Consider the following 23,670-nt stretch of genomic DNA (forward strand, 5'->3'; position numbering starts at 1 on the left):
GGGCCGGGCCGAGGGGGTTAATCAAAGCGGCGGGAGCCGCACGTGACTGGCTGTGCAGCCGGGCTGAGCCGGGCCGGGCCGGGGGGGCGCCTCCCCCTCGGAGCACAAAATCTGCGGCTCCGCGGAGCGCCCCGCCGCCGCCCGCGGGACCATGGAGCCGCCGGCCTTCTGCCCCGCCGGCCCGGCCCCGCGCCCCCGGGGCTGCGGCGCCTTCCCGGAGCCCCCGGGGCAGCGCGGCCCGCGCTACCGGGCCCCCGCCGCCTACCTGGAGCCGCCGGGCCCCGCCAAGCCGTGCTACCCGGCCGCCGCCCCAGGTACCGCGCCGGGGTCCTGCCCCGGGATCGGGCCCCTTGGCGGGCAGATGGCGGAGGTCCCGCCAACGCCCGGCACGGGCGGGGCGCCCCGCCCCGGCCCCGGCCCCGGCCCCGGCCCCAGCGCCGTCGGGCCGGGACTCCCCCGCCCCGCGGCGGCGGACGGGACCGGGCCGGTAGGGTCAGCGACCCGCGGGGGGCGGCGGCGCCGGAGCAGCGGGCTCTTGTGTCGGACGGCGGAGGAAGCCGTTTCTGCCCCCGACGTCTCGGGGCGCCCCGGCAGCCGCGGGGCAGGGGAGGCGCCCGGCTCCGTCCCGCCCGGGCGCGGGCAGCTCCAGCGCCGGGCCGAGCCCCGCGACGGCCCGGGATGCCGGCGGGGGAAGCGGCTGCGCCCTCCCGGCCCGCGGGAGACGCGCGCCCGCCGCCCCCGGGACGCGCCTGGCTTCCCCGCCCCGGCTCTTCCACGAGCACCGGGCCTCGGCCCCTCCGGCCGCAGCCGAGACTTGAGCAGCCGCTCGGCACCCGCCTGCCCTGCCCGCCCTTCCCCACCTCTCGCCCTTTTGCCTCCGGTTTGGGTGCCTTTCCCCGCTCCGAGCGGACCCCCGGCTTAATCCGCGCCGGGCTAGTCCGAGGCTAGGCTCGGGATGCGGCGGAGAGCCGCTACGTGGCGGGGAGCGAACGTCTGTCTGCGCCGCGCTGCGGAGCGCATCCGCAGCCCGGGTCACTTCAGCCCGTTACTTCCTTCATCCTGGAGGCCGAAGGCCTGAGACCTGGCCTGGCCGAGCCCAGACGGCTCCAGCGTCCCGGGTTTTAAACCCAGCAGCAGCGCCGGTCGCCCGGGGAGGGGATGGGAGCAACGGGAACTGGGGAGAAGGGAGCTCCTGAGGGCTCGGCGTGTGTGCTGGAGGCCAGGCAAGTGCCGCTAGGAGCCGGGAGGTTTAATCCAAGCCTGGGATTGGCAACAGGAGGTAGGGTCCCCATCCCCGCCCAGCCTGGGGTCGCTGTCAAGCCCGGGGAACGGAGGGGGATTCACCAGGGATGGGGAGGAAGAAGGACTCCCAGCCCTGTGGCTGCCCCCGGTGCACTGGACCCTGCCTCCCCGCAGCTGCCAGCACAGGGCACCAGCTGGGGGCGGTCAGACAGGAGCTGGATCCCGGCACAGGGGGTGCCCAGGAACAAACTCCCTGCTGTGCTTCGTGGAGCTGGATCAGGGCCAGTCGCAGGCAGCAGAGCCCCAGCGCCTTCCTGCAGCAAGAGGAGACCTGGGCGAGGAAGGCAGCCCCGGCAGGCCTGGAGGAAAGGCTGGGTCCAGTCAAGGGCTGACAACACTCCTAGGGCTAAACAGGGGCAATGCTCAAGGCCCCTTCCTACTTCTTGGCCCTCACCCCAGGCTGTTCAACCCCCACTTCCCTTTTCATTTCCTTCCCCCGGGCTCCTACCTCCATTCACCTGCTGAAGCCATCACAGGTGATTTTAAACCAGGTGCGAGGACAATGGTGAGGTCAGCAGCTTCCTAGCAGGGCCCTTCCCCACGGGCATTGACAATAGGGTAAAACACGCAGGAGCTGGCACCACAGAGCCCTGCCAGGCCCAGAAGTTTGTGGAATAAATACCGTTGCAATGCCTCCACTGCGTGGGCACAACACAGACATCACTGTGAAGTGGGGAAGCAGGGACACGGCAAGGACGGCACATCAAAGCGCAGTGCCCAGGACGTTCCAGGCTTGGCCCCTGCATGCCGCCTCCTGCCCCTGGGACCAGCTGGCCTGGTCCTTGGCCCCGCTGCACATTCCCTCTTTGTACTCTGTGCAGTTTTGCTGGAGGGGGAGGGCAGCTGCTGCCTCAGCTCAGCTCAGCTTCACTCCACTGGCATCCGCAAAGCCCATTAGCACCAGTTGCCCCCATGCACCTCTTTGCAATTTGGGCAGCTTCCTCTCGCATTTTTATTTGTTGTCTTCGCAGCAGACAACAAACCCTGCTGCTGACAAAGGCAGGCTGAGCCCCCTTTTTCGGGTCGGTGCTGTGATTTATTTCTTCCAATACATTTCATTATAAATTCCAGAGAGGGAGAGGAGGAAAAACATAGCGCAAATTTATTGCTGTAAACCCGCACGGGCAATTTTCTCTATGGCAGTTTCTCAAGCAGTTGAGGCAGGGTGAGAAATTGGCCCTTTCTCGACCGGGATGTTCAAAGGCACCAGGATATTTTTTGGAGGAGGAGTACTTCCAAATGGTTTCCTGAGGAGTTATAGCTGCAGGGGTAGCTCCTGGCCTCCAGCTCACTTGCAAAAAGGGTTTCAGTAGCAGACTACGGGTAAGAACCTAGATGTCTGTTCCTCACCAGGCCAGGCAAGTTACTGTGGCATTTGTCAGACGGGAACAATGCTCCCCCCAACCCCCCGGATGCTGGAAGGGAGAGGGAGAGTGTGGATGAGTTTAGCAAGTGGTGCTGAGACTATTCTCAGCTGCCGGGATGAGGCTGGGCAGTGCTGATGAAGCCAGCGCTTGAGACTTCCAAGTTCACTCCACCTAACTCAGCTCATTCATCTCCCCTCCCTTCACTCCTCATTTCACTCCCATTCTTACTCTTCGTTTCTTGCCGCTACGAGTCCACTGCTCCAGGCCTCACGCCGAACTATTTCACTAGCTTGGGACTTCCTGCTTCCCACTGGGACCTAAAAGGAGACTTCTGGCTGACAGGGCCTTGGCTGAGTGACCTTAGCACAGTGTGTGCGCCCTCAGTTGCCACCAGATCCTAACCCCAAGCAAGGGCAGGGCATCAAGGAAAATTCAAGGAAAGGCGATCTTACTGCCTTTGGTAACTGCGATAATGCCCTCTTTAAAGTTGAGCAGAGATGCTCCCACAGTGCGCTCCGTGCAGGAACAGAGCTCTCGGTCATACACTCCCCTGACTGCTGCAGTCACAATCTCCAGCAGGCTTTGCTTGGCAATGCCGTCCCCACTGTGCCTAAGAGAAATGGATTAAATGACTTGCCCAAGGTCATGGGGAACCTGTGGCAGAGGAGGGCATTAAATACAGGTGTCTTCATTATCAGCCTAAAGTTCTGACCACCGGAGCCAAGCGAATGGTAAAGCCAAGGAAACCCCAGTTTGAAACAACCCACTCCCAGGCTCCCTCCATCCTCCCCTGTGGACAGATCAGCTTTCCCCTCTGTGCACGGCGAGTTCTAGTGGCAGAGCCGCGTGATGGTTTGCCTTTGCGTGGCTTCCTCCTGTTTAGCGTTTCCCCCTCAAATCCCATTCTCCCAGCCTGCCCTACCCCAGGCCCAAGCAACTGAGCCACTGCCAGGAACAGAGAGCCTGCCCATGCTTGGGTTGCGCCTGATGGAGCAGAGTAGAGAGCCTGCCAGGACGACGGGCCTTCATCTCTGTCCCCACCCCTGTGCCCTCTTGGCAGATTTTGTGTTTGGTAGGGAAACTGGAAAAATGTGTGATGCATTAATACACTGGTGACCCCCCGCTCCCCCCACCGCCAAAATGTCTGGCACGAAACAGTAGAGAACATCAACAAGAGAGTGGTGCCGTGGGGGGTCTGTGGGGAGAGGCATCGCTTTGTGATTCATTCCCCCGCCGCTCTCTGTGTGTTCCCATTGCAGCTGCAGAGAAGTGCTCCAAAGGCCAGGCGTACCACCCAGTGCCTACCAACTGCCGAGGCCCGCTGGAAGATGCCCCTGATCTCAGATGCTCCCCGGTGGCTTCTCTGGGCAACCTGAGGGAGCACATCTCCCCTGAACTCACGGACTCCATGGAGCTGTCCAAGAACAAGAACAAGAAGAGGAGGAACAGGACAACCTTCAGCACCTTCCAGCTGGAAGAGCTGGAGAAGGTCTTCCAGAAAACTCACTACCCCGACGTGTACGCTCGGGAGCAGCTGGCACTACGGACAGACTTAACAGAAGCCAGGGTGCAGGTAAGGGGAAGAGGGTAGGGGGTATGTCTGCAAGGGCCCCTGCTCATTGCCCCAAAGATAAAGGCATGAGGTTGCCTTTGCAATAGCTCCAGCTACACTTGGATTATACAAGTCAAGCAGGGTCAGGTCTAGTTTGTACAAGGATGAGAGATGAGGAAACGCTTCTTATGTGTCACTGATGACATGGAAGATGATGCTCTTTCAGGTAATGACCCTCTCCCCTAGCTAGGTGCAAGGCAAGGTGTCACCAGAAGACCACAGTGCACAAGTTCTGCCTCCCTAAGCCCTTCATCAGTTTACAGCTGATTAGTGCACCCCTCCTTGCCTAGTATCCTTGATGCAAAGCACTTTGTACTGTTAGAAACCTGCCAAGAGCCACCCCAGGTGCAGCTGCATTTGAGAGGCAGCCCAAGTTTCTCTCAGTCTCATTTCGGCCTGGCCTTCTCCTTCACTGACATCCTTTAATAACATCCTACTGCATTTCTAGAGCAGCATCCAATCTAGCTGGCAGGTTCCCACGGCTGGCACCCTTAGTTATGCTAGGGGTTAGATTGGAGTGGATTACTCATCCCTCTAATAGATGGAGAGGTGACACCCAGGGCGATCCTGGCAAAGAGCAGGACCCATTTCTGTACTGGCACCACCTTTGCATCAAGCAGGCTGAGCTTCTTCCAGAGGCAGCTTCATGCTATTTCAGTCTTGTGTTGGAAAAGGCAGAGGACCTGCTTTCAGGGGCACACAAGAGTGCAGATACCAGAGTGAGTGAGAGTGATGAGCAAAGGCAACGGTGGGAAATTGGCTCCCAGGACTTGCAAAGCGCATCTGGATAGCAATCCACCCAGTCACTGGCTATTAAATATCACTGCAGAGGACAGGCCAGCCTCCAAATGTAATTCTGGGCAAGGAAGACTATCCCTCCAGCTCAAAAATGGAGACGGCATCCTGCTCCCATGTGGGGCGGGGAGACAGGAGGAACATTCCTTGGCCTCAGCCAGCAAGCACGCTTGGGAGGGGGCACGCCATGCCGATCTGTCACCCAGCCAGCGGCGCACTGAGTGTCACTGGGAAGCCCCATCTGAGGCTGTCTGGAGGTTAGAAGCTACTCCTATTCGCTGGAGGTGAGACTGAGGGGAAAGCAAGAGATAGGGCTGGAGCCAGTGTTAAATCACCAGGGTGACGGAAAGGGCAGAAAGTTTTTGTGGGACGGGAGAAGAGCCACAGCATGGGCAAGAAGAAATATGCAGAGCTCAAAAGGAATGGGTATTTCAGGAAGGAACCAAGACACCAGATTCAAAGTGCCCCCGAACTTGGACCCAGGGGTTTCTGGTTCAGCTGGTTACACAGTTAGGGGCTGGTCATAAATTTCTCCCCAGGATCTGAATGGTGCAGACACATCTGGATTGCAGGCTGGGGTTTGGGCCCACCTCTGACAGTCTGTGCTGCGGCTGGTGATCTAAGCAGAAAGACAGGAGGGGGCCAGCCAAGGAGAGGCCTCAGTCTGGGGTAATTCCAAATTCCAGGCGGCGTGCAATCCAGTGCCCAGCCCAGCACTCATCCGGAGCAGGGATCATTCCCTATCAGTGGCCTCTGCCTTGAAGAGCAGTGATGGAGCCTGTTAGAAACGAGTCCGTGCCAGAGCTCAGGGGGAGGAGGGGCCGAAACATGAAACCAGCTCTAGGGAACCTCAGCTTGGGAGATGGGAACACGGGCCTGTGTTGACATCACTCCAACAGGAAGACCGGGGCAGAGCTGCCACCGTCTCTCATGGAAGGTAGGGCAGGGTGGCACCTTGGAGCTATTCCACCGGCTGAAGCGGCTGACTGCAACCAAGCACAGTCCATCCCTAGGGTCTGACAAAGTAGGCTGTTGCCTATGAAAGTTCATGCGTCTCTGACCCAGTTCGTCTCCAAGGTGTCACCCTTGCCTGACTTTGGATTGACACGGCTAAACGCCCCTCTGCATTCTCTTGGAGCACCTTGCAATGGTATCTCAGGAGGTTCCTGCCCAATGGAGCTGCCTGAGGAAGTAATAAGACTGTTTGTAACCCAGGGCAGGAGCCACCAGACATAGCACCTCGTCCTCAGCCTCTCCGGAGAGAATGCCGCTAGTGTTTCCTGGACAGCCCCACACCATAGCCATCACCGTGCGGCAGCTCCATCGCTGCATCCCAGGACTGCACAGCCTGCAGTAACAGATGGACATCCGCAGGTTATTCCCCTGTACAGAGCATGGATCTCAAGACAATACTCACTGTCATGTATAAGGTGTATCATCACAGAAGACACTTAGTGAAACCTGAGACCTTGGAAGCTGCAAACAGAAATTGCGTGTACGGTAAGTGCCCAAAGGCTGCAGCCATTCAGACACAGTGTCTAAGAAACTATTTACTGCCTGGTTATAGTGGTCAGGCCAGCAACCTGTACTCTGTACGTTCACGGAGAGGCAAGACACCTTTTCTCCTTTCTACGGACTAGTTAAAAGGCAAAGAGTCCTTGGAGACTGAGCCGGCACAGTATGGGAAATTGCAAGATAAATGTGTCATATGCCACCCAACAGATGAATATCAAGCTTGCCCTAGAGACACTAGCCATGCTACAGGGTGGGGAGTTGAGTTTGTGGTCACTTCCATCCTAAGCCAACAAGGAAGCCAGTTATTTCTGCCTGCGATGGGATTAAATTTGTGCTGTGGACACCTGCCAACTAGGAACTAGACCAACGGCCTTTCAGTCACCATCCACTTCAGAGGTTCAGATATAATGGATCGGTTGTTGTCGGTCGGCTGATTCAAGAACATGCTTTTCAAAGGAACAGGCAACTTTCTGGGCAAGAGCAGTTTCATCCTTTCAGGTGGAGACAACGGCTCCATGCTTTACTTGTTCCATGACTGGAAACATGCTTGGGACTGATCTCATGCTGATCCCCGATGCGAGAAGAAACAAGCCCATAATGTCAACGCAGAATACAAGCCTTGAGATACCCGCATGTGGGTGACACTTGCCCATGCCCACCCTCTGCACCTTTGGCTCTGGTCAACCCCTTGGTCCCTCATTAAGATCACAAACTCCACTTACACCACTGGAAGTAACCAGATGCGAGTATTGCATGTCCCATTATCACGTTGCCTAAACCATTTAAAGCGACAGTCAGCTGGGGGGTAGTAGAGTGGCAAGGTCCTCTGTGCTACAGCCACATGGCCAAAGGATGCCCCAGGGTACCACAGGGCCCCTTAACCCCCAGCCACATGCCACTATGAGCCCCATATGCTCAGTAGGTCTGGGATGCGTCTGACCCTCTTCTGTTTCAGTGCCTCTCTTTGCTAAAAGGGGCGCCTTTGCTCACTCATTTTGTACCATCCCACAGGTCTGGTTCCAGAACAGAAGAGCCAAGTGGCGGAAACGAGAACGTTATGGGAAGATCCAGGAGGTGAGAAACCCCTTTGCGGCCACCTACGACATCTCTGTCCTGCCCAGGGCTGAAAACTACCCTCAGGTACTGGGACAAAAAACAAAAAAAAACAAACAGGCACATTGGTGTGTCCTGTCCCCCCACCCCACACATGCCACGTGTGCGCACACACAGACACACACACACACCACCGTTGTGTCTCCAGTTATGTTCTCGCTTACACTGGCATAAGTCTGGATTTGCTCCACTCAAGGTATTGCAGTTATTTCCAAGTGGTACCAATGTAAACGAGAGGACAGCCTGGCCCCAGACTTCCTGGTGGAGGAAGAGAGGCAGCCACTGAACCACAGCACATTATGCCCCATTCCCAGGCCTTTGCTCACTTCACGTCACCAGCATAATTTTGGGTCTCAGTGGCGGCTGCCCTCACATTCACCAGTTGTATTTCTAATGCCCTGAGGACATCCCCAACTTGCAGGTCCCTGGCCAGAGTTAGCAGAGCCTCACGTGTGAGGGAGCAGGACTTGGAGGGAGCGGTCCCTTCTCTCCAGAACCCTGCACTGCATAGAGATGATCAGTAAAGCTCGAAGCTCACAGAAACGCCTCTGAGCTTTTGCAGCCAGCATTGCCAGAGAAGTTGCAGGTTACCCCATCTGCATGGGAAACCTGATAGCGCCCCCATGAAGCATACCCTCCTACTCACTCCACCCCAAAGCCCAGAAACGAACCAAGGGCATCGCCTTAAAGCAGCCTTGAGTGCCTGAGACAGCTGGAGAGCAGCTCTGGTCCCATGCTAGCTAGGGCTGTGCTAAGCCAGCTCCACTCATTTCTAGGCTTCACCATGTCCAGAGCAAAAGCAATGTCAAGGCTCACCCCAGTGGTAGTTAGTTAGCTCATTTTTTTTCCCCTTCAAAGGGCCAGTTCACATAAGAAAAAAAAAACAAACACATCATTTATGGGTAAAGTCCCTTCACACCAATGTAAGGAAGCATCAAGGAGCATTAAGAGGCTTTCATGTACAAGATAATCAGGGCCCGGGGAGTCCTCCACTGCTGCCAGATAGAGGGATTAGTCCTTTAGACCCTCCCTGAAATTCCAGGGTTCAGATCCCTGCAAGCCCAGATGGCCCTGGTTAAATGCAAGGAGTTCCCAGGAACCATTTCCAGCGAGACTGGCCGCAGAAGCTGGCTCCTCTCTGGCAGCTCCCTGTTTTACGATGACTGGCAGGACAGTGTATAGTTAGAAACGGGTTCAGCTGGAGCGATCGGGAGAGAATTCCCGTGACGTTTTGGTTTGGTAAAACGAGCAGCCGGGGCTGCTACAGAGTCAAGTCCGGTTTCAGCCAAACCCCCAAAGCTCCCCACGTTCAGATAAATGCCCCTCGGATGCAGCTCATCCCCAAAGGCTGCGGAGCCGCCACGGTTTCTTAGCACCAGTGCTTAGGTGCCAGCGAACCTCCAGAGCTGGAAGCAGGAGTCTCTCCCCTTTGAGCTGTCGCTCCGAGTCCTAAGTGAGTCATCCTCACATGATTCAGACTCGGAGAGGACTGGATGCAACACACTCAGCGAGTTGTGCATGGATTAAATCCAAGCCTCTGTCTACATCTTGGACCAAACTGAGACCAATTGTTCTCCAAAGCCTCAAAAAAAGGTATTTGAATTTGTTTAATTATTTGCAGGGATCCTGGCTTTCTCGGGGGGAAAAAAAAATTCCAAATTTTCTGATTTTTAAAGAGTAACCCCAACTCACACTTTTCCATGATTAAAATGAAGCTACATACATACCTACTTCATTATATTCACAGACAAATGTGACTTTTTCAAATCAGAACATTTTGGATTTTTTTTTTTTTTATCTGAGAAAACCAGGATCCCTGATTATTTCCCAGGCCAAAAAGCAGAGTCCTAGGGATCCTTCATCAGGGTATATCTGGAGCGCGTGAGATCTTGCTGGAAAGCCTGCCCTTGCAAGATTTCCAGCCAAACGCTGCCAGACTCTAGAGCTTTCATCTCAACGTCCGCAATAAGCCCCACTTGACCTGACCAATGTCCCAAACCTTTGATTAGAGATGGACCCAGCTCGTGATTGCCAAGTCAGGTGAAACCCAAACCCCCAATCTCTGTGAATTTCTTGAGTACCCCCCTTGATCGTTAATGCATGGATTCACATTTCTGTTTCTAAACACACTCCTGAACGTTGGGCATTGGAAATACAGGACAGGGTGGAAATGTAATCAGCATGAGACCATTTTTGCACTTGCATTTTCCACCATGTGGACCTTTTCCATAGGAAGGGTTTTCCGGCAGCAGTTTTCAATTAGAAAAATGGAAGTTGAATATTTCATTTTAGGTCAGCTCAGCATTGAACTACACTTCCTTACTGTGACCAAACTACATCTCCCGTGAGGTGATGGGAGACCCAGTCTCCTTTGTTCTCATCCACAGACCAGGTTCCCTGTGGACTGAGTGTCAAGGAGCAGTAGGTTGGGCAGAGAGCCAAGCCCATAGGAAGGGACTGGGGTCCCCCAGCCCGTACTAGATCCCCACAGAGAAGTGCTAGGCGGTGCTGGGCTGACTCAGCATGTTCAGATTTCTAAATACAAAAAAAATTTTTGTTTGTCAGGATCTGGCTATTGATTTATTTTTATTAAAAATAATGTTGATATATATGAGAATTACCCAGGAGATGTATATCCTAGTTCTCCCCTAGCCCCATGCCAGCCACATCACAAAGAATACAGGAAGGGCAAGAAAAATGTGATTCTTCCCCTCTGTTCGGCACTGATGAGGCCACATCTGGAGTACTGTGTCCAGTTTTGGGCCCCCCACTACAGGAAGGATGTGGACAAATTGGAAAGAGTCCAGTGGAGGGCAACAAAAATGATTACGGGGTTGTGGAGATGGCTTCCGAGGAGAGACTGAGGGAACTGGGCTTATTTAGTCTGCAGAAATGAAGACAGAGGGGATTTAATAGCGGCCTTCAACTACCTGAAACAGGGTTTCAAAGAGGATGGAGCTGGACTGTCCTAGGTGGGGGCAGATAACAGAAAAAGGAGCAGTGGTCTCAAGCTGCAGCAAGGGGAGTTTAGGGTTATATATTAGGAAAAACCTCTCTCACTAGGAGGGAAATAAAACACTGAAACAAGCTAACCAGAGGTTGTGAAGTCTCTGCACTGGCCACGTCTGCACGTTCATTAATGCGCAGTAGTTATTGTGCATTTAGTTTAGTAACTATAGCGCACCAGCGCAGTTTTTTTGTTATGCTTACTGCGCAGTAGCCTAATAACACTGCACAGTAGTGTATGAGCACCGTTTTTGACTGCCACACAACTACTCAGTGTTATTAGTCTACTGTGCAGTAAGTGTCTCGTGTAGACACACCCACTTAGAGGTTTTTAACACCCAGCTAGACAAAACCCTGGCTGGGATGATCTAGTTGGGGCTGGTCCTGCTTTGAGCAGGGGGTTGGACTAGATGGGAGCTCCTGAGGCCCCTGCCAACCCCCCTTCTCTATGATTTTATGAATGTGCCCCTCAGTCCTCCACTAATCAAGCCTTGCTTTTCATTTTGCCTTCCTCCAGCTGCAGAATAACCTATGGCCCAGCCCTGCACCAGGGAACCCTGCAGGCCCCTGCATAATGTCCCCTGAAGGTATCCCATCCCCCTGCATGTCTCCATACCCGCATTCCCATGGGAATGTCGCCGGATTCATGGGCATCCCTGGTTCTCCCAACCACCATCCTGGTATCAACAGCCTGTACTCCATCCATAGTTTCCCCACTTCGCTCAGCAACCACAGCTTCGAATCAGCCTCAGACAACGACTACAAATCCCCCAGCCTGGTTACACTGAGAATGAAGTCCAAAGAGCCAGCCAGCCTGCTTAACTGGACCACATGATCTCCCTGAAAGAGCCCAGGCTGCGGACACAATTCACCCCCTGGGGTCTAGGCCACTCTCAAGGCTGGTTCCCCACAAAGGAGAGAGAGCAAGCCCTTCACCTGTGGTTCCCTCTTCTCTTCAACCTCCCTGCACTCCAAGCCCAGCAGCTGGCACCTCAGAGATGACCAGGAGGCCAGGGTTGGCATGACCTGAGGAACATGGCAGCCTCCACCCTGCATGTCTCCTCATACCTCAGGTACGTGAGGGTCATAGACACCCCCAAGAAACACTCGGTGATGAACAGGTTTCAGAGGCGACACAAAAGCTCCTATTCTAACCCCATTTTCTGCATTCCCCAGGCGTAGCCTACTCATGGGTTCCTTTGCCTCAACTTTTGCATCATTGTGGCTCATGTTGGAGGCAACAACCAGGCATAACAATTGCCAGAGCCCTAATGTGTACACCACATACTGCAAGTGTGGGATCTCCTAAGGAACGAATGGCCAGGGACACTGGAGCTCCCATTGCTAGGAAGAGTGTTGGGGAAGCAGTCTAGTGTAGATGCAGTTTCATGCATATATGTCCATGGCTAGGGGGTAAAAGACCACGAATGGCACAGCCAGCTCTTCTAGGTTGCTGCTCACCAACTCAACCTCTCCTTCTCCTGGCAGATCCCGAGAGGGGCCATCACAGATGCTGGTCCTATACCCCATGGTGCTCCTCTAACATCCTGGAGGCTGCTCCCATGTGTAGACAGCACCTCGGGGTGGGTAGGGGAGGCTGAGAATCAAGAGCTGAGACTTGGGGCCCAGGGAGAGTAATTTCTAATCTACCTGGTAAGAACAGCCTGCAATCTGCGCCTGGCATCAGGGAGAGGAGAAGCCGAGGAGATGGGGTCCCGAGAAATCCTACCTCCTCAAAAAAAAATGCAGAACCAGAAGGAGGGAAGTCCTGGAGCCAGAAGTCAAGGGATGTGTTAGCTACTTATAGGTAGAAATTCCCTGTTCCAACTCACCCCTTGGCCTTGGTGATTAGCCAGTTGTGTGGGGCCTTACTGGACTCCTCCATTAAGGTCAGGGAGGGAGTATTTTGTGCAATCTGGTTTATTTATAAAGAATGTCCCTAAAGACAATAGGAAGAAATGAGAGGAGACCATTGCTTTGCTCAAAGTGCCCAAGCTGTCTCGCTCTCTCCAGCACGCTTCTTGCTTTCATGTTGCAGTCACGCATACCCCACACAGGCAGCTTCCAGGGAAACCACCCACATCATGTGGCTCAGCTTCTGCTCAGGCTTTCACATGGCTACTTGCACCATGGACGGTGGCTCCTCATGTTTCTGGTGCCCGTTTCTTAATAATATTGAATTGCTCCCTCATTCAGCCTAGATGAGAGGTGACTAGCACACCCATGGGCTTCAGCAAGGTCTGGGATTGCACCCAGATCAAAACTCATGCCTGTCACTGCAACAAAAGTGCAGTAGACAAGGTAATCCATTCAAGGGCAGAGAAAACGCAAAGATGGTCCATTGGCAATTTGGGGGTGTATTGTAAGGGGTTCGTGCAGGGCCAGTGAGGTTCACCTTCCTGGGGACACTTGCCTAGGTTACCAGAGCAGCAAATAATCCAAGATCCCTCCCCATTTCCCACATCTGGGCCCATCTGCAGTTCTGAGCCTCAGAAGGGAATGAATCCACGTCCAGGAGCCAATCCGAAATTGCTAGTCTCCAACAGCAGGCAAACACCCCTGGGGAAGGATGGGTGAACTGCTTCAGAGAAAACCCATCAAAAGCCTCAGACCTTTCCTACAGCACTTCATGAAAGTTCAGGGGCTTTGTGCAGAGAGAAAGACCATCAGGTGGGAGGTCCTAGAATGCCGCTGGGAGGTCTGGGGTCCAACTTCTTCCCATAGTTCAAGGTCAAAGGGGCCATTAGACCACTTAAGCCAATCTCCAGCATTAGACATGCATTCTGCCAGGCACTCCTTGTGTCATCTTGGGTAAAGCACTTGACACTGGTCCCCAGAATAGGTTTTTTCCTTTAAATTTGTGATGTAGAAGGAAGATCTTAAATATTGGGATTCCCCCCAGCTTGGTGCCACACAGTTTACTTAATATTAATTCATTACTGTTAATCATTTGTATTCTAGTAGCACCTAACACTCTGGATAAGACCAGGGTTTCATTATGCTGGGCGCTGTAGACAGCAACAATAAGAAACAATCCCAAGGGCATGAAGGGAGTCTATAACAGATCTGTACATTAACCCCAGCTCAGCTAAGTCCCAACTCAGTGCACTAACCACAAGAGCATTTCTTAGGGTGATGTCTTTTATGGGACCAACTGCGGAGTTGGGATAGAGTTAGACAAGTTCTGAATGCAAGACAAGCTTTACCAAGTCTGAGAGCATTGAAATACCTTGAGAGAATTTCTTCTTACTGCACTTCTAACCCACCGCAAACCAGAAACCACTAAAAAAGACCTTGGGAGAACATAGTTACCAAGCACAGAGGGGCCTGGCAGATGTCAGTAGAATAAGCACGGGTTTGCATCCGGAGGGTGAGAATGGGAGCTGGGAAGCCTGAAGCCTGTCCTACTGTGGGACTGCAGCACTTCGGTCCTCTGGTTTACTCACTTGTACAAAAGGTGGCTCATGGCAACATCCTACCCCATCAGAGAGCTGGGCCATTTAATCTGTTAATCCATATAAGTGCCTAATATCCAATAGTTTGCCAGCTAACTCGTCCCCCCTGGGGTTGCCTGAATCAAGCCAAATACAGCAACTATCTGACAGTACAACCACCACCCTTGTGGAATAAGCCCCTTAGTCTGCTGCGTTTCGCTCTTTATTCCATATCCTGCTGGTTCTCCAATCCAGAAATGGAGATGGATTAGGGCCGTGATGGATCTGAGCTCCTGGTTTCTAACGTGGGAGGTTTCGGGGGGGACTCCACTCCACAGGTTCTTAGGTGAGGATCATTTCTCCGTGCCAGCATCAGCGTGCTGAGCACAGAGCCACGCTCCCAGCTGGAGACAGGGGTCTCCCAGAGATTACAAATGTACGTTGCACATTTAGAGTGATCTTGGGACACCACCCAGAGGGACAGCTCCTGATGCTGTTGTGGGTCGCCCTATATACTCCCCTCTGGCAGTCATATTCTTTAAATCGGAGCTCTCTAATAGGACATGCAATGAAGTGGACTGGCCATATTCACACTGCTGGCAACCCGGACAGGTGGTCCTGTACAGCAAACTCTAGACTGGAGATAGCCATACACTGTACAGGAAACTGTTTGAAGCTCAATACTAGAAATCTATATAGAAGCATACACAAGATCCTGCAAAGAAAAGCCCTTATGGAGCCCTAAAGAGGCACTTTTGTCATGCAAATTGACAAGACAAAAATAATAGGAAGAACCCTCATGGGCACCTAAAGGGCATATGGAGCCCCACAAAGCTCTGCCTACTAGCTAACTACATCCAAGAAAGGCATGCCTACATATACCCTGCAACTCCAGGCCTTTCCTGGTAAGTGCTCAAATATGGGAAACAGCGAGCAGCACTCAACCCTCACAAGCTATTTAAAAGGATATGACTTTATATTCCTATATACTGCAACAAGAGGCCTCACGTGGACACCCCACAATGGAAAAAGCCATAGTCTGCATAAGAGAAGCTACTCTCCGTAAAGGAAGTCCCATACAGGAGACCTCACTGGAGATGGCCCAACTCCCAGTAGGAGAGACTCCATATTTTATTGGAAATTGCTCAAAGTAGAATGCCAAAGCGAGCATAGCCATCTCCTCTCTCCACAGGAAGTGCGTCTCTTTGCTAACCTCAAGTCTAATTCATCCTAGCACCCTTCCATTGGCTGGGATGTTGGGTAGCAACCTCCCCACAGGGGTGGGTGTGGGTCCTGGAATCAAAGCCCTATGGTGCAAGTCTCAGCTGCAGGCCCGGTTTGTGCCGATACATCTGCAAAGGTTTTGCTATTCATTTATAAACAATAAAACACATTTTTAATAAGTTATTTATGGCTCCTCCAGTGCTATGAAGGCAGCAGCTCTCGATTGCTCCACAGCTGGGGAACATTTCTGAGCGAGCCGGGGCACAAGGTTTCAGCAGCATGATTAAGTGCTTGGCTCTCCCAACACCTCATCCCGGAGACACCGCCGTTCCATTTTTCCCTTTGCAAGCCTGTGCTCAGCCACGCTCATCTTGTCTGCTTGCTAAACTACACGCCTTGCGAGTACCCATGAGTGCTGCTCCATTGGTGGGCACAGAGGTGTAGACAGGGGCTGCAAGCATTTGTACGCATCAGCAGTATTACAGATGCCAGAGGCCTGCCTACATGACAGCCACCGCTGTTGGAACTACACAGGTGCTTTCAGAAAGTTAGCCAGTGCAGATACAGGAACAGGGACCCTCACATGGGACACACACTTGGCCACTTGCACTATTCCTGTCGCGTGCCACACCAAGCGCAAGCGATCCAACGCACACGATATGCATCCAGCAGCCAGTCTCACCGGTCTTTCTGCAAGCAAGCAAATATGGCCCCTTCGGTTCTTCCACGATGCCTTTTCCTTGCCACGTTTAGCTGCTCAATGCCACTGCAAGGCCCAGCCTCATCCCAGGGTGTGTGTACGGTGCGATACTGCAGGCCCCTCACATCACAGCCCCACTCCATTGTCATTGCTCCATCCTGAGCACAGCGGGTAACGGTCCTGGCTGTTTTGGGTGGAGTCGCTTCGCAGGGCTGTATTTGAGAGGTAGAAGGATGCAACACCTTACCAAGACCCCCCCCCTCCACCCACACGTAGGGATGATGCCAAGTGACTGTGGGGCCCCTCACCCTAAGCCATTCAACTCTTTATTAGAGCTCAGTCCCACGTTGTGCTGGCAAGCTGTCCACCGACTGAGGCTGCTCTTTACAATGTGAGAAGCAGGATGTGTTTGGTAATCCCTTTTACTGGGCCAACTCTCCAGTTGGGAGAGAGGCGATCCAAGCTTCTGGCACACGGCACCCTTGCTCGGGTCAAACTTGTCTAACACCTCTCTAAACTATACAGTTGGCCCAATAAAAGTTATTACCAAATCCATGCTGCTCCTCACATAGCTGTGGTGACGCAGGGACTTGGACAATAGGCTCCTTGCAACGCACCTTTTATTCACAACCATTAACACCAGGGTTTGGACTGTGGGATTGCTCCCGTGTCACATGACATCTACTCTCCAGCTGGCTGACTCTCAAATAGCAGGCAAGCTGCCCTGCGAGTATGCCTCTTGTGAGCCCTCGTGCAAGTGCCATATTTTCTTGCATACAATGTGCCCCAGAATATAATATGCACCTTATTTTTAAAAGGTAGAATGAAGAAAAGATTTCCACAGTCGTGGCGGCACAGAGCAGGGACAAAGCTACTGTTTCCCTGACTCGCCCTCCCTTTCCTCCTTAAGGAAAGCTGAAATAAGAGAAAGGAAACCAGGAGCAGGTAGCAGGCAGCTAAACTGCACTAAGGTTAACTTGATTAGCAGACCTAATGGTCCCAGGCAGTCTGGCCAGTGGAGACGGGGGCATAGTCTAAAACACAGGCTAAGTCAGGGTTTGAGAGCCATATTAGCAGATCCAAAGGGGAAACCCTGGGACGGGGTCCAAAAACACAGGTTGGGTGAAGGCTCAGGAGGCTGAGATCTAGTTAGCAGATGCAGCGGGCAATCCAGGGGCAAAACATAGGCAGGGGCAGCGTCCAGGAACTAGATGCCAAGTTACCAGATCCAAGGGAAAATCCACCAACTGGAGTCCAAGAACAGAGCCAGGCAGGGTCAGGAACCAGGAAAGCCATGGAAGACAAGAACAGAGACTTCCTAAAGCAGACCTTAGTCAGAACTGTTGCCACAGCTGGAGAGAAATGGAGACGCTGCTCTCCCAGAAGCCAGTAGAAAGGCCCAGACAGCAGCCAGACGGAGGCATTAGCCGAGTTAGGGCCGCCAGGCAAAGCCACAGCCAGCTGTGGCCTACAAGGCAGTTAGCCCAGGCTGGGCTGGCTGTTAGGACTCCTGACAGTGAATTGTCAAGACCAATAAGGAGAAGTGATTGTTAACATCCCTGGAGTGAAGAACAATTAGCCATTAAGTCAATTGAAAAGCTGCCTGCATAGTAATGCAACAGCTACTGCATTGTGGAGCAGAAATCAAAGCAGGGAGCTTCTCTTCAGGGCAGAAAGTCAGCTTCCCCGCTTTACACTCGCACCTCAGTTTGTGGGGGCTGATTACAGAGAAAAGGTAGGCACGTTGCAAGGAATGTGGTATTTCTCTGGTGGAAGATGGTACAATGCATCTCAGTAGCATCCTCGTGGCTTTCTCTTCCTGCACTTCAAGAGACAAAGCAAGTTGTCCCGGAGCATGCAGAAAGGCTCAGGGCCAAGAACCAGACCCAGATCTTCCACCTCCCAGCCCACTGCATTCATCACAAGAGCAGCTTCCCATTACTCTCAGTCTGCAGTTGCCTGCTTAAGAGATACTTCTTTCCCCTTCTCCTTTATGGAGCTCAGCCTGCTTCAGGAAAGAGAATCCAAACATTAATTTGCTCCTGCCTCACACCCGCTGGAGGGAATGGCAGCATCATTATCCTCTTTGGGTGGATGGGGAAGCCTCCCTGCCAGAGCAGGGAAGCTGACTTGCCCAATGATAAAGTCTGCAGCGTAGCTCAGAAATAATCCAGGAGCCCTGAATGTGCTTGAGCGGTCAGAGGTGGATTCAGGACCACTGGGCTTTATCAATTTGGGGGCTCTATCTTCTGCCCAAGGCACTAGGATCATTTCAGGACTCCTGCGTTCTAGTTACGGATGTAGGAGGCAGCGTGGACAAGTGACGAGAGCAGCAGGCTTGCAGCCGGGATAGCACTTCGCTTCCTCTGTAGCACCCCCGGGCAGGGCCGAAAGGTAAAAATTGCACAGACCACATTTCCCTTTTGCTGGTTTCTCTCCATACACAGGACCTCAGGGTTTGCCGTCAACCAGAGCAGGGCCAAGAGTTTAGGTTGGCAAAGTGAGTCTGGCAGGAGCCGCTGGGAAAACCCCAGTGACTGCAGCACAGCCTGGAGGAGGAGGAGTTGCAGTTTGCAGCTGAGGGGCTCTGGGGCAAATCCCCACCAGATTTCTGCTCAGACAGCCCCAGTAGCCCATCTGCTCCCCCTTGCAGCTACTTGAGTCCCTGGGCAGAGACGAAAGCCAGGGCTCTTTCTTGTGGTTTCTGAAGCATTAACCATTCAATCCTGCCTTATCTCTCCAGGACCCCGGCGGGCTTTACAAGGGGAATAAATTCAAGCTGCACAGGCCTCCCATTCCCAATAAACACAACCACATTTCTTCACAAAGAACAACATCCCCCTCCCAAGCCATCAGCCTTGGAAACACCAGGACACTAGAGAAACCAAATTCCTTCCAATTCCATTAGCGCGGGCCTGGCAAGTCACCATGTGCAGCTAGGGGAAACAAGGCAACAAATCCCACTAGTCTTTGCACACCAGAAGCACCAATTACCCGAGCCCTCCCCAAGCCCTGTGGGGACATGGCATGCCCCATCTCATGGATGGGGAAACTGAGGCACAGAGCAGGGAAATCACACGCACGCAGTGGCCAGGCATTTCGGTAGCGCCACGAGAGGAACCCGGGAGTCCTGTCTGTCAGCTCCCACCCCAGCCTCTCCTTTCCAATAAAGACTAACCACTGGTTATTCCTAGTATGATGGCACCCAGCAGGGACCAGGACCCCATGCTGCTAGGTGCTGTACCTACACAGTAAGTAATAGTCTCTGCACTGAAAGGATCATTAGCCTTTAAACCATGGTGTGCCCACTGCAGCTAGACAAGTCGGGCAGTTTTGTGGGGTCCTGAGTGCCCTGACACTATTTTGGGGCTCCTCCGGGACACTTTTGAATGAGCTTTTGAAACAGGCTGCCGCTCGGCCCATCCATAACTTGTGAGCTTCGAGTCCAAAAATGTTGCGAACCACTGCTGTAATGGTAGCAGAGCCCCAGTGGCCTGGGCTAACGCAGCAAGATCTCCTAGCTCAGGCAACAGCACTGATGTGTTTGAGACCCAGAGGCGCCAGGGCCAAAGCTGCTGGCAATAACCCACCCATGGGTGCAGTGTCTCAGTAGAGATGTTGGCCCAAAGAAACCCTTCCAGATGCTCCTTTGATTCTGGGTGATGAGTCCCTTGCCAAAAGTCCCCTCATCCCCAGTAAGCCGGCTTCCTCACTGCAGTTGCTTCTGACCTATAATAGTCTATTTTTTTGGATGGGCTCCCTGGGGAAAGCCCCCCAGCCTCAAGGTACCCACCTCATAATACAACCCAGAGGCTGAATCTCAGGCCCCTGCAAGCCAAAAGGAGTCTTTCTATCAGCTTCAGCAAGCCGTGGGCCTAAATGCCCCCGTGGGTATCAGTGGAGCCTCTCCAGTTTGCAAATGACCCCTAGGGCCAGAGATGGGCTGAGCTCCTAGCAGGATGCCGATACCTCATCCAGGGGATCTGCAGACTGGAAGGCAGAGTCCCTCTCCTCCCCTCAGAAGGAGCCTCCTGATCCGTACCAGATGGACAGCACCTGGCCCTCCCAATCCAGCTCGGGGCTGGGTAATCTTGAGCAGGCAGGGGTGCACTGGGGAATTCAGCAAGAAACAGGCCGAGGGCTCACCAGCCCCACTCCAAGCAGTAATAAGGGAATGAATCATCTCCAGTCTCCCTAAAAGCCACTTATGCATCCCAGCCTCTGACACACAAAGCCCTGCCTGGAAAGCCGCAGAAACTCAAAGCAGCTGTGGCTGGGAGGCAGTGGCAGCCAGTGGAAGCAGCCAGAGACACCTGGAGCAAGGAAGAAACCTCCTTCTGCACTCAAGCCCAACGTGTCCCATCCTCCACTCCACCCGTGTTGAGGTCAGGCCCAGTGCAGAGCTGTGCAGGGACTTGCACCCTGGGGACCCTCTGTGGCTGGTCTTGCTGGCTCCAGGAATGGGGTGGGAGAACAGGTGCCTCTGGCGGTCCCCCTGCCAGTGCGGGGAGACAACTGATGGGTTCACGCCCCACATTACAGGCTGGTTCTTGGCTTACACCCCTGCCCCTGAGGACACACAGGCAGACTCATCCACACGCTGCTCCTCCTGCTAGCCTCACAGGGCACTGACACGAGAGCCAAGACGTGGAAAACACACCAGCCAGGTGGGTGAGGCCACTGTAAGGGGAAGCGAAGTGTGATTGCAGAAGGATATGTGCCTCCCCCCCGCCCCACCTTTCCTGGCTGCTGCACATGACCCTGGGTTCATCTGTAACTGCAGCCCTGGGGTGAGGAGTTATCCAGGTCCCAAGGATGCAACCCCCCCAGGATACAGATCATGGCCTGGCTTTGGCAGTGGAAGGGCAACTTTGCAGCCAAGGAAACTACTCCAAAGACACGGGCCCAAGCTCCAGCTCTGCTCCAGGCTCCCTTGGGGCTTTTGAGTCAGTCATTGAATCACTCCGTGTCATAGGTGAGTGGTAGGGGGTGCATGGGGATGCACGCTGCCACCCCCCCACCCCCAACAGGGCTGATGCCCCCCCGACAGGCCGACACTGATGCTGTCAGTAGGGCTTGTGCCCTGCCTGACAGGGCCACAGCTGTCAGGCAGCCTATGTGGGTGCCCCCCCAGATTCAGGAGGCACCAGTCACTCATGCTCTGTGCCTCAGTTTCCCCCGTTTGAAAAAAAACAACAACAAAAAACAAGAGACCAGCCCTGGAGCAAGGTACCTCTTTCACTCCGGGCCACCAGCTGCAAAGGCTGATATAGCTGGGGCCTATAGAGAGAGGGACGGGTGTAGCTGGTAGGTCCAGGCCCTGTTGCTAGTGAGAAGAGAGGCAGAGATAGTAAAGCCACATTGGGCATCTCTGAATGAGCAGAAACTCCTGCTACCCTGCTGTCGGGAGTGAGGGGCCAGACTGTGCTGCTGGCAATTATCCAGCAGGGCCCTGCAGCAGCTCATCTGTCTCGACAGGACAGCTCAGCCAGCAGCGAGCTTTACAGCTGCCCCTTTATACTTCATGAATATGAAGGGAAAACCCAGAGCCTTGTGCCAGGCCTTATCTGGAGCCTCAGAGGCCACTGCCTCCTCAGGGCATCCCCAAAACTCACCCTGCCCATCTGACCTGGCCTGTGGCATAGTTTCCACTCGCCAGCACAGCCTGGACACCACAGCCCCATCCTGTGCTCCGCAATCCCACATGTGAGAATGGCTGGGCCCCCACAGCCCCTCTCTGCTCCATGGTGGGGAGTGCCCGTGTGCACCAGAGAGGGGCCCCTCTGCACCCATGTCCCAGGTACGGGGACCCCAGGCTGGGACATGCAATCCCTGCGACCGCTGGATGCAGATAGCCAGAAGCTAAACTCCAAGGGCAGCAAGACGGGGGCTTCATATTGAACATGTGTCTGAGGCTCCTGCCCAGCTTGGCAGCACGCAGGGCTCCCCCAACTGCATCCCCTTTCCCCTGGTTGCCTGGAGCTTTACTACACCACAAATGCAGCAGCTTGGGCCAGTGCTTCTGCCCACAAGCTGGTGACAGGCACCCCCGGCAGACCACGGGACATGAGTCTACAGCCCCCTGGGCCTGGTCAGCAAGCATAGCAGGGCTTGCACAGATGCCAGCCCTCCCTTGCTCCATCAAAGGGCTGGAGGGGGAAAGAGAGGGCTGGGCTGGACAATTCAGCATAATCCCTGGAGATGTTTTTAGGAGGTGCCTCAAAACCCTGGTCCTAACTCTCCAGCTGACCCTGCACCCTTGTCTTTAGCTGTGTCTTCCCGCCAGCTCCAGAAACAGCTCCAGGAGGGAGTCAGCCAAAGGCTTGAGGCTGAAACCCAGGGAATCTCGTCACAGGTGTCAAGCACCCATCAGCACTCACCCCTTTCCCTCAGCGACAGAGCTGGTGAGTAGAGTTGGTTGGCACCACTCCCCTGCCTGCAGGGCTTTGATGCATGGCACCTGGATCCAAAGGGTCCCAGGCTGGGTGGTACAGAGCCAAAGCCTGCCCACCCAGCCAAGGAGGAAGCCTTCCCCCAGGGGAGCAGAGAGGCTCAGAAGACCTCAGTCGTGGCTGCCGGGCTCCTCCTCTCCCTGGCATCCCTGCAGCCCATCCCAGGGGTGCTCTGGCCTGCTCTGCTTGGTGTCATTTGGCAGCCGACTGCTTCTTGTTAGATCCCCAGCCCTTGGCCATTGAACCATCATGCTGAATTACCATATAGACGCTTGGAGCCAGCGCCGCTCCCCAGCTTCCCTCCACAGCCTGTGCCAGCATATGTCTTACCTGCAAGCAAAGGCACCAGGGCATCCACAGGGCTCCGTGATGGTGTGCAGCCTCGGCTCCACCACTGCTCACAGGAGAGCCCTGTTCACCCTGCAGTCACTTAAACTACATTAGTCCTTGCAGTGCTTGGTTCCCGGGCTTGTCTGGTCCTGGCCTGTCTCCCAAGAACCCCCCCCCCCCGCCAGCTGCTTGCTAATGGTGGGAGGGGCCTTTTCTCTCCTTGCTCAGCCCTTAGCAGCTGACTCAGCTTATCCCTTACAGGCCACGTCCCAATAGCATCATCACCATATGGCAACACCCTGCTGTCATGTGGCAAGAGGTGGCAGATGCCAGGAGCTCCACCATACAGCAGACAGCATCACAAGGCTGATCCAGAGGGGACATGCAGTTCCCAGTGGCACTGGTGAGAGCCAGGGAGCAACAAAGGGACTGGGGAAAAGTCTGATCCCCCTAACAGGGTTTGGCTTGAGAGGACCAGAGCAAAGGTAGGGGTGCTATGGGGCAGCACTGGCATGGGCACACCTTCTATTTGCAGAAAGGACATGCGCTGCATAGGGGGCAGCACATCTGGGAGGGGGCTGCAGGCAGCAGCAGAGGCGTCCCTGCCCCAGGGGTTGGAGCACAGCCAGGGTGGGAGCAAGTGGGGCTCGTCGGGCAAAGCCTGAGCTTCTACCTCTCCACACCACACGTCCAATCAGACAAGCTGGGAGCAGGAAGCACAAGAGTCTGTGGGTGCTGTCTTGGCAGGAGCAGGACATTCCTTTCCGGCAGCCCCAAAATGTCACCCCCCCCAGCCAGCCTCTCCCTGGCTCCTTGTCCA

At 54.3% G+C, this 23,670-nt stretch overlaps 1 protein-coding gene across 3 annotated transcripts; it reads left to right on the top strand.

The window, feature by feature from the left end:
• Nucleotides 1-18: 18 nt before the first annotated feature.
• Nucleotides 19-15,545, top strand: ALX3 (ALX homeobox 3). Of its 3 annotated transcripts, XM_090025827.1 has the most exons (5): nucleotides 19-314; nucleotides 3,929-4,242; nucleotides 7,603-7,731; nucleotides 11,228-11,297; nucleotides 11,419-15,545. In XM_090025827.1, the coding sequence occupies exons 1-5, from the start codon at nucleotides 152-154 to the stop codon at nucleotides 11,496-11,498; spliced, it is 756 nt and encodes a 251-aa protein (XP_089881953.1). In that variant the 5' UTR covers nucleotides 19-151; the 3' UTR covers nucleotides 11,499-15,545. The 3 variants fall into 3 exon arrangements, with proteins under 3 accessions (XP_089881953.1, XP_089881950.1, XP_089881951.1); XM_090025824.1 differs by having other exon boundaries at nucleotides 11,228-15,545; XM_090025825.1 differs by having other exon boundaries at nucleotides 7,603-7,665; nucleotides 11,228-15,545.
• The last annotated feature ends 8,125 nt before the right edge of the window (nucleotides 15,546-23,670 follow it).

Source organism: Crocodylus siamensis, chromosome 13 (assembly GCF_052110815.1).
Source record: "Crocodylus siamensis isolate JL-2025a chromosome 13, ASM5211081v1, whole genome shotgun sequence".
NCBI classification, from domain to species: Eukaryota; Metazoa; Chordata; order Crocodylia; family Crocodylidae; genus Crocodylus; species Crocodylus siamensis.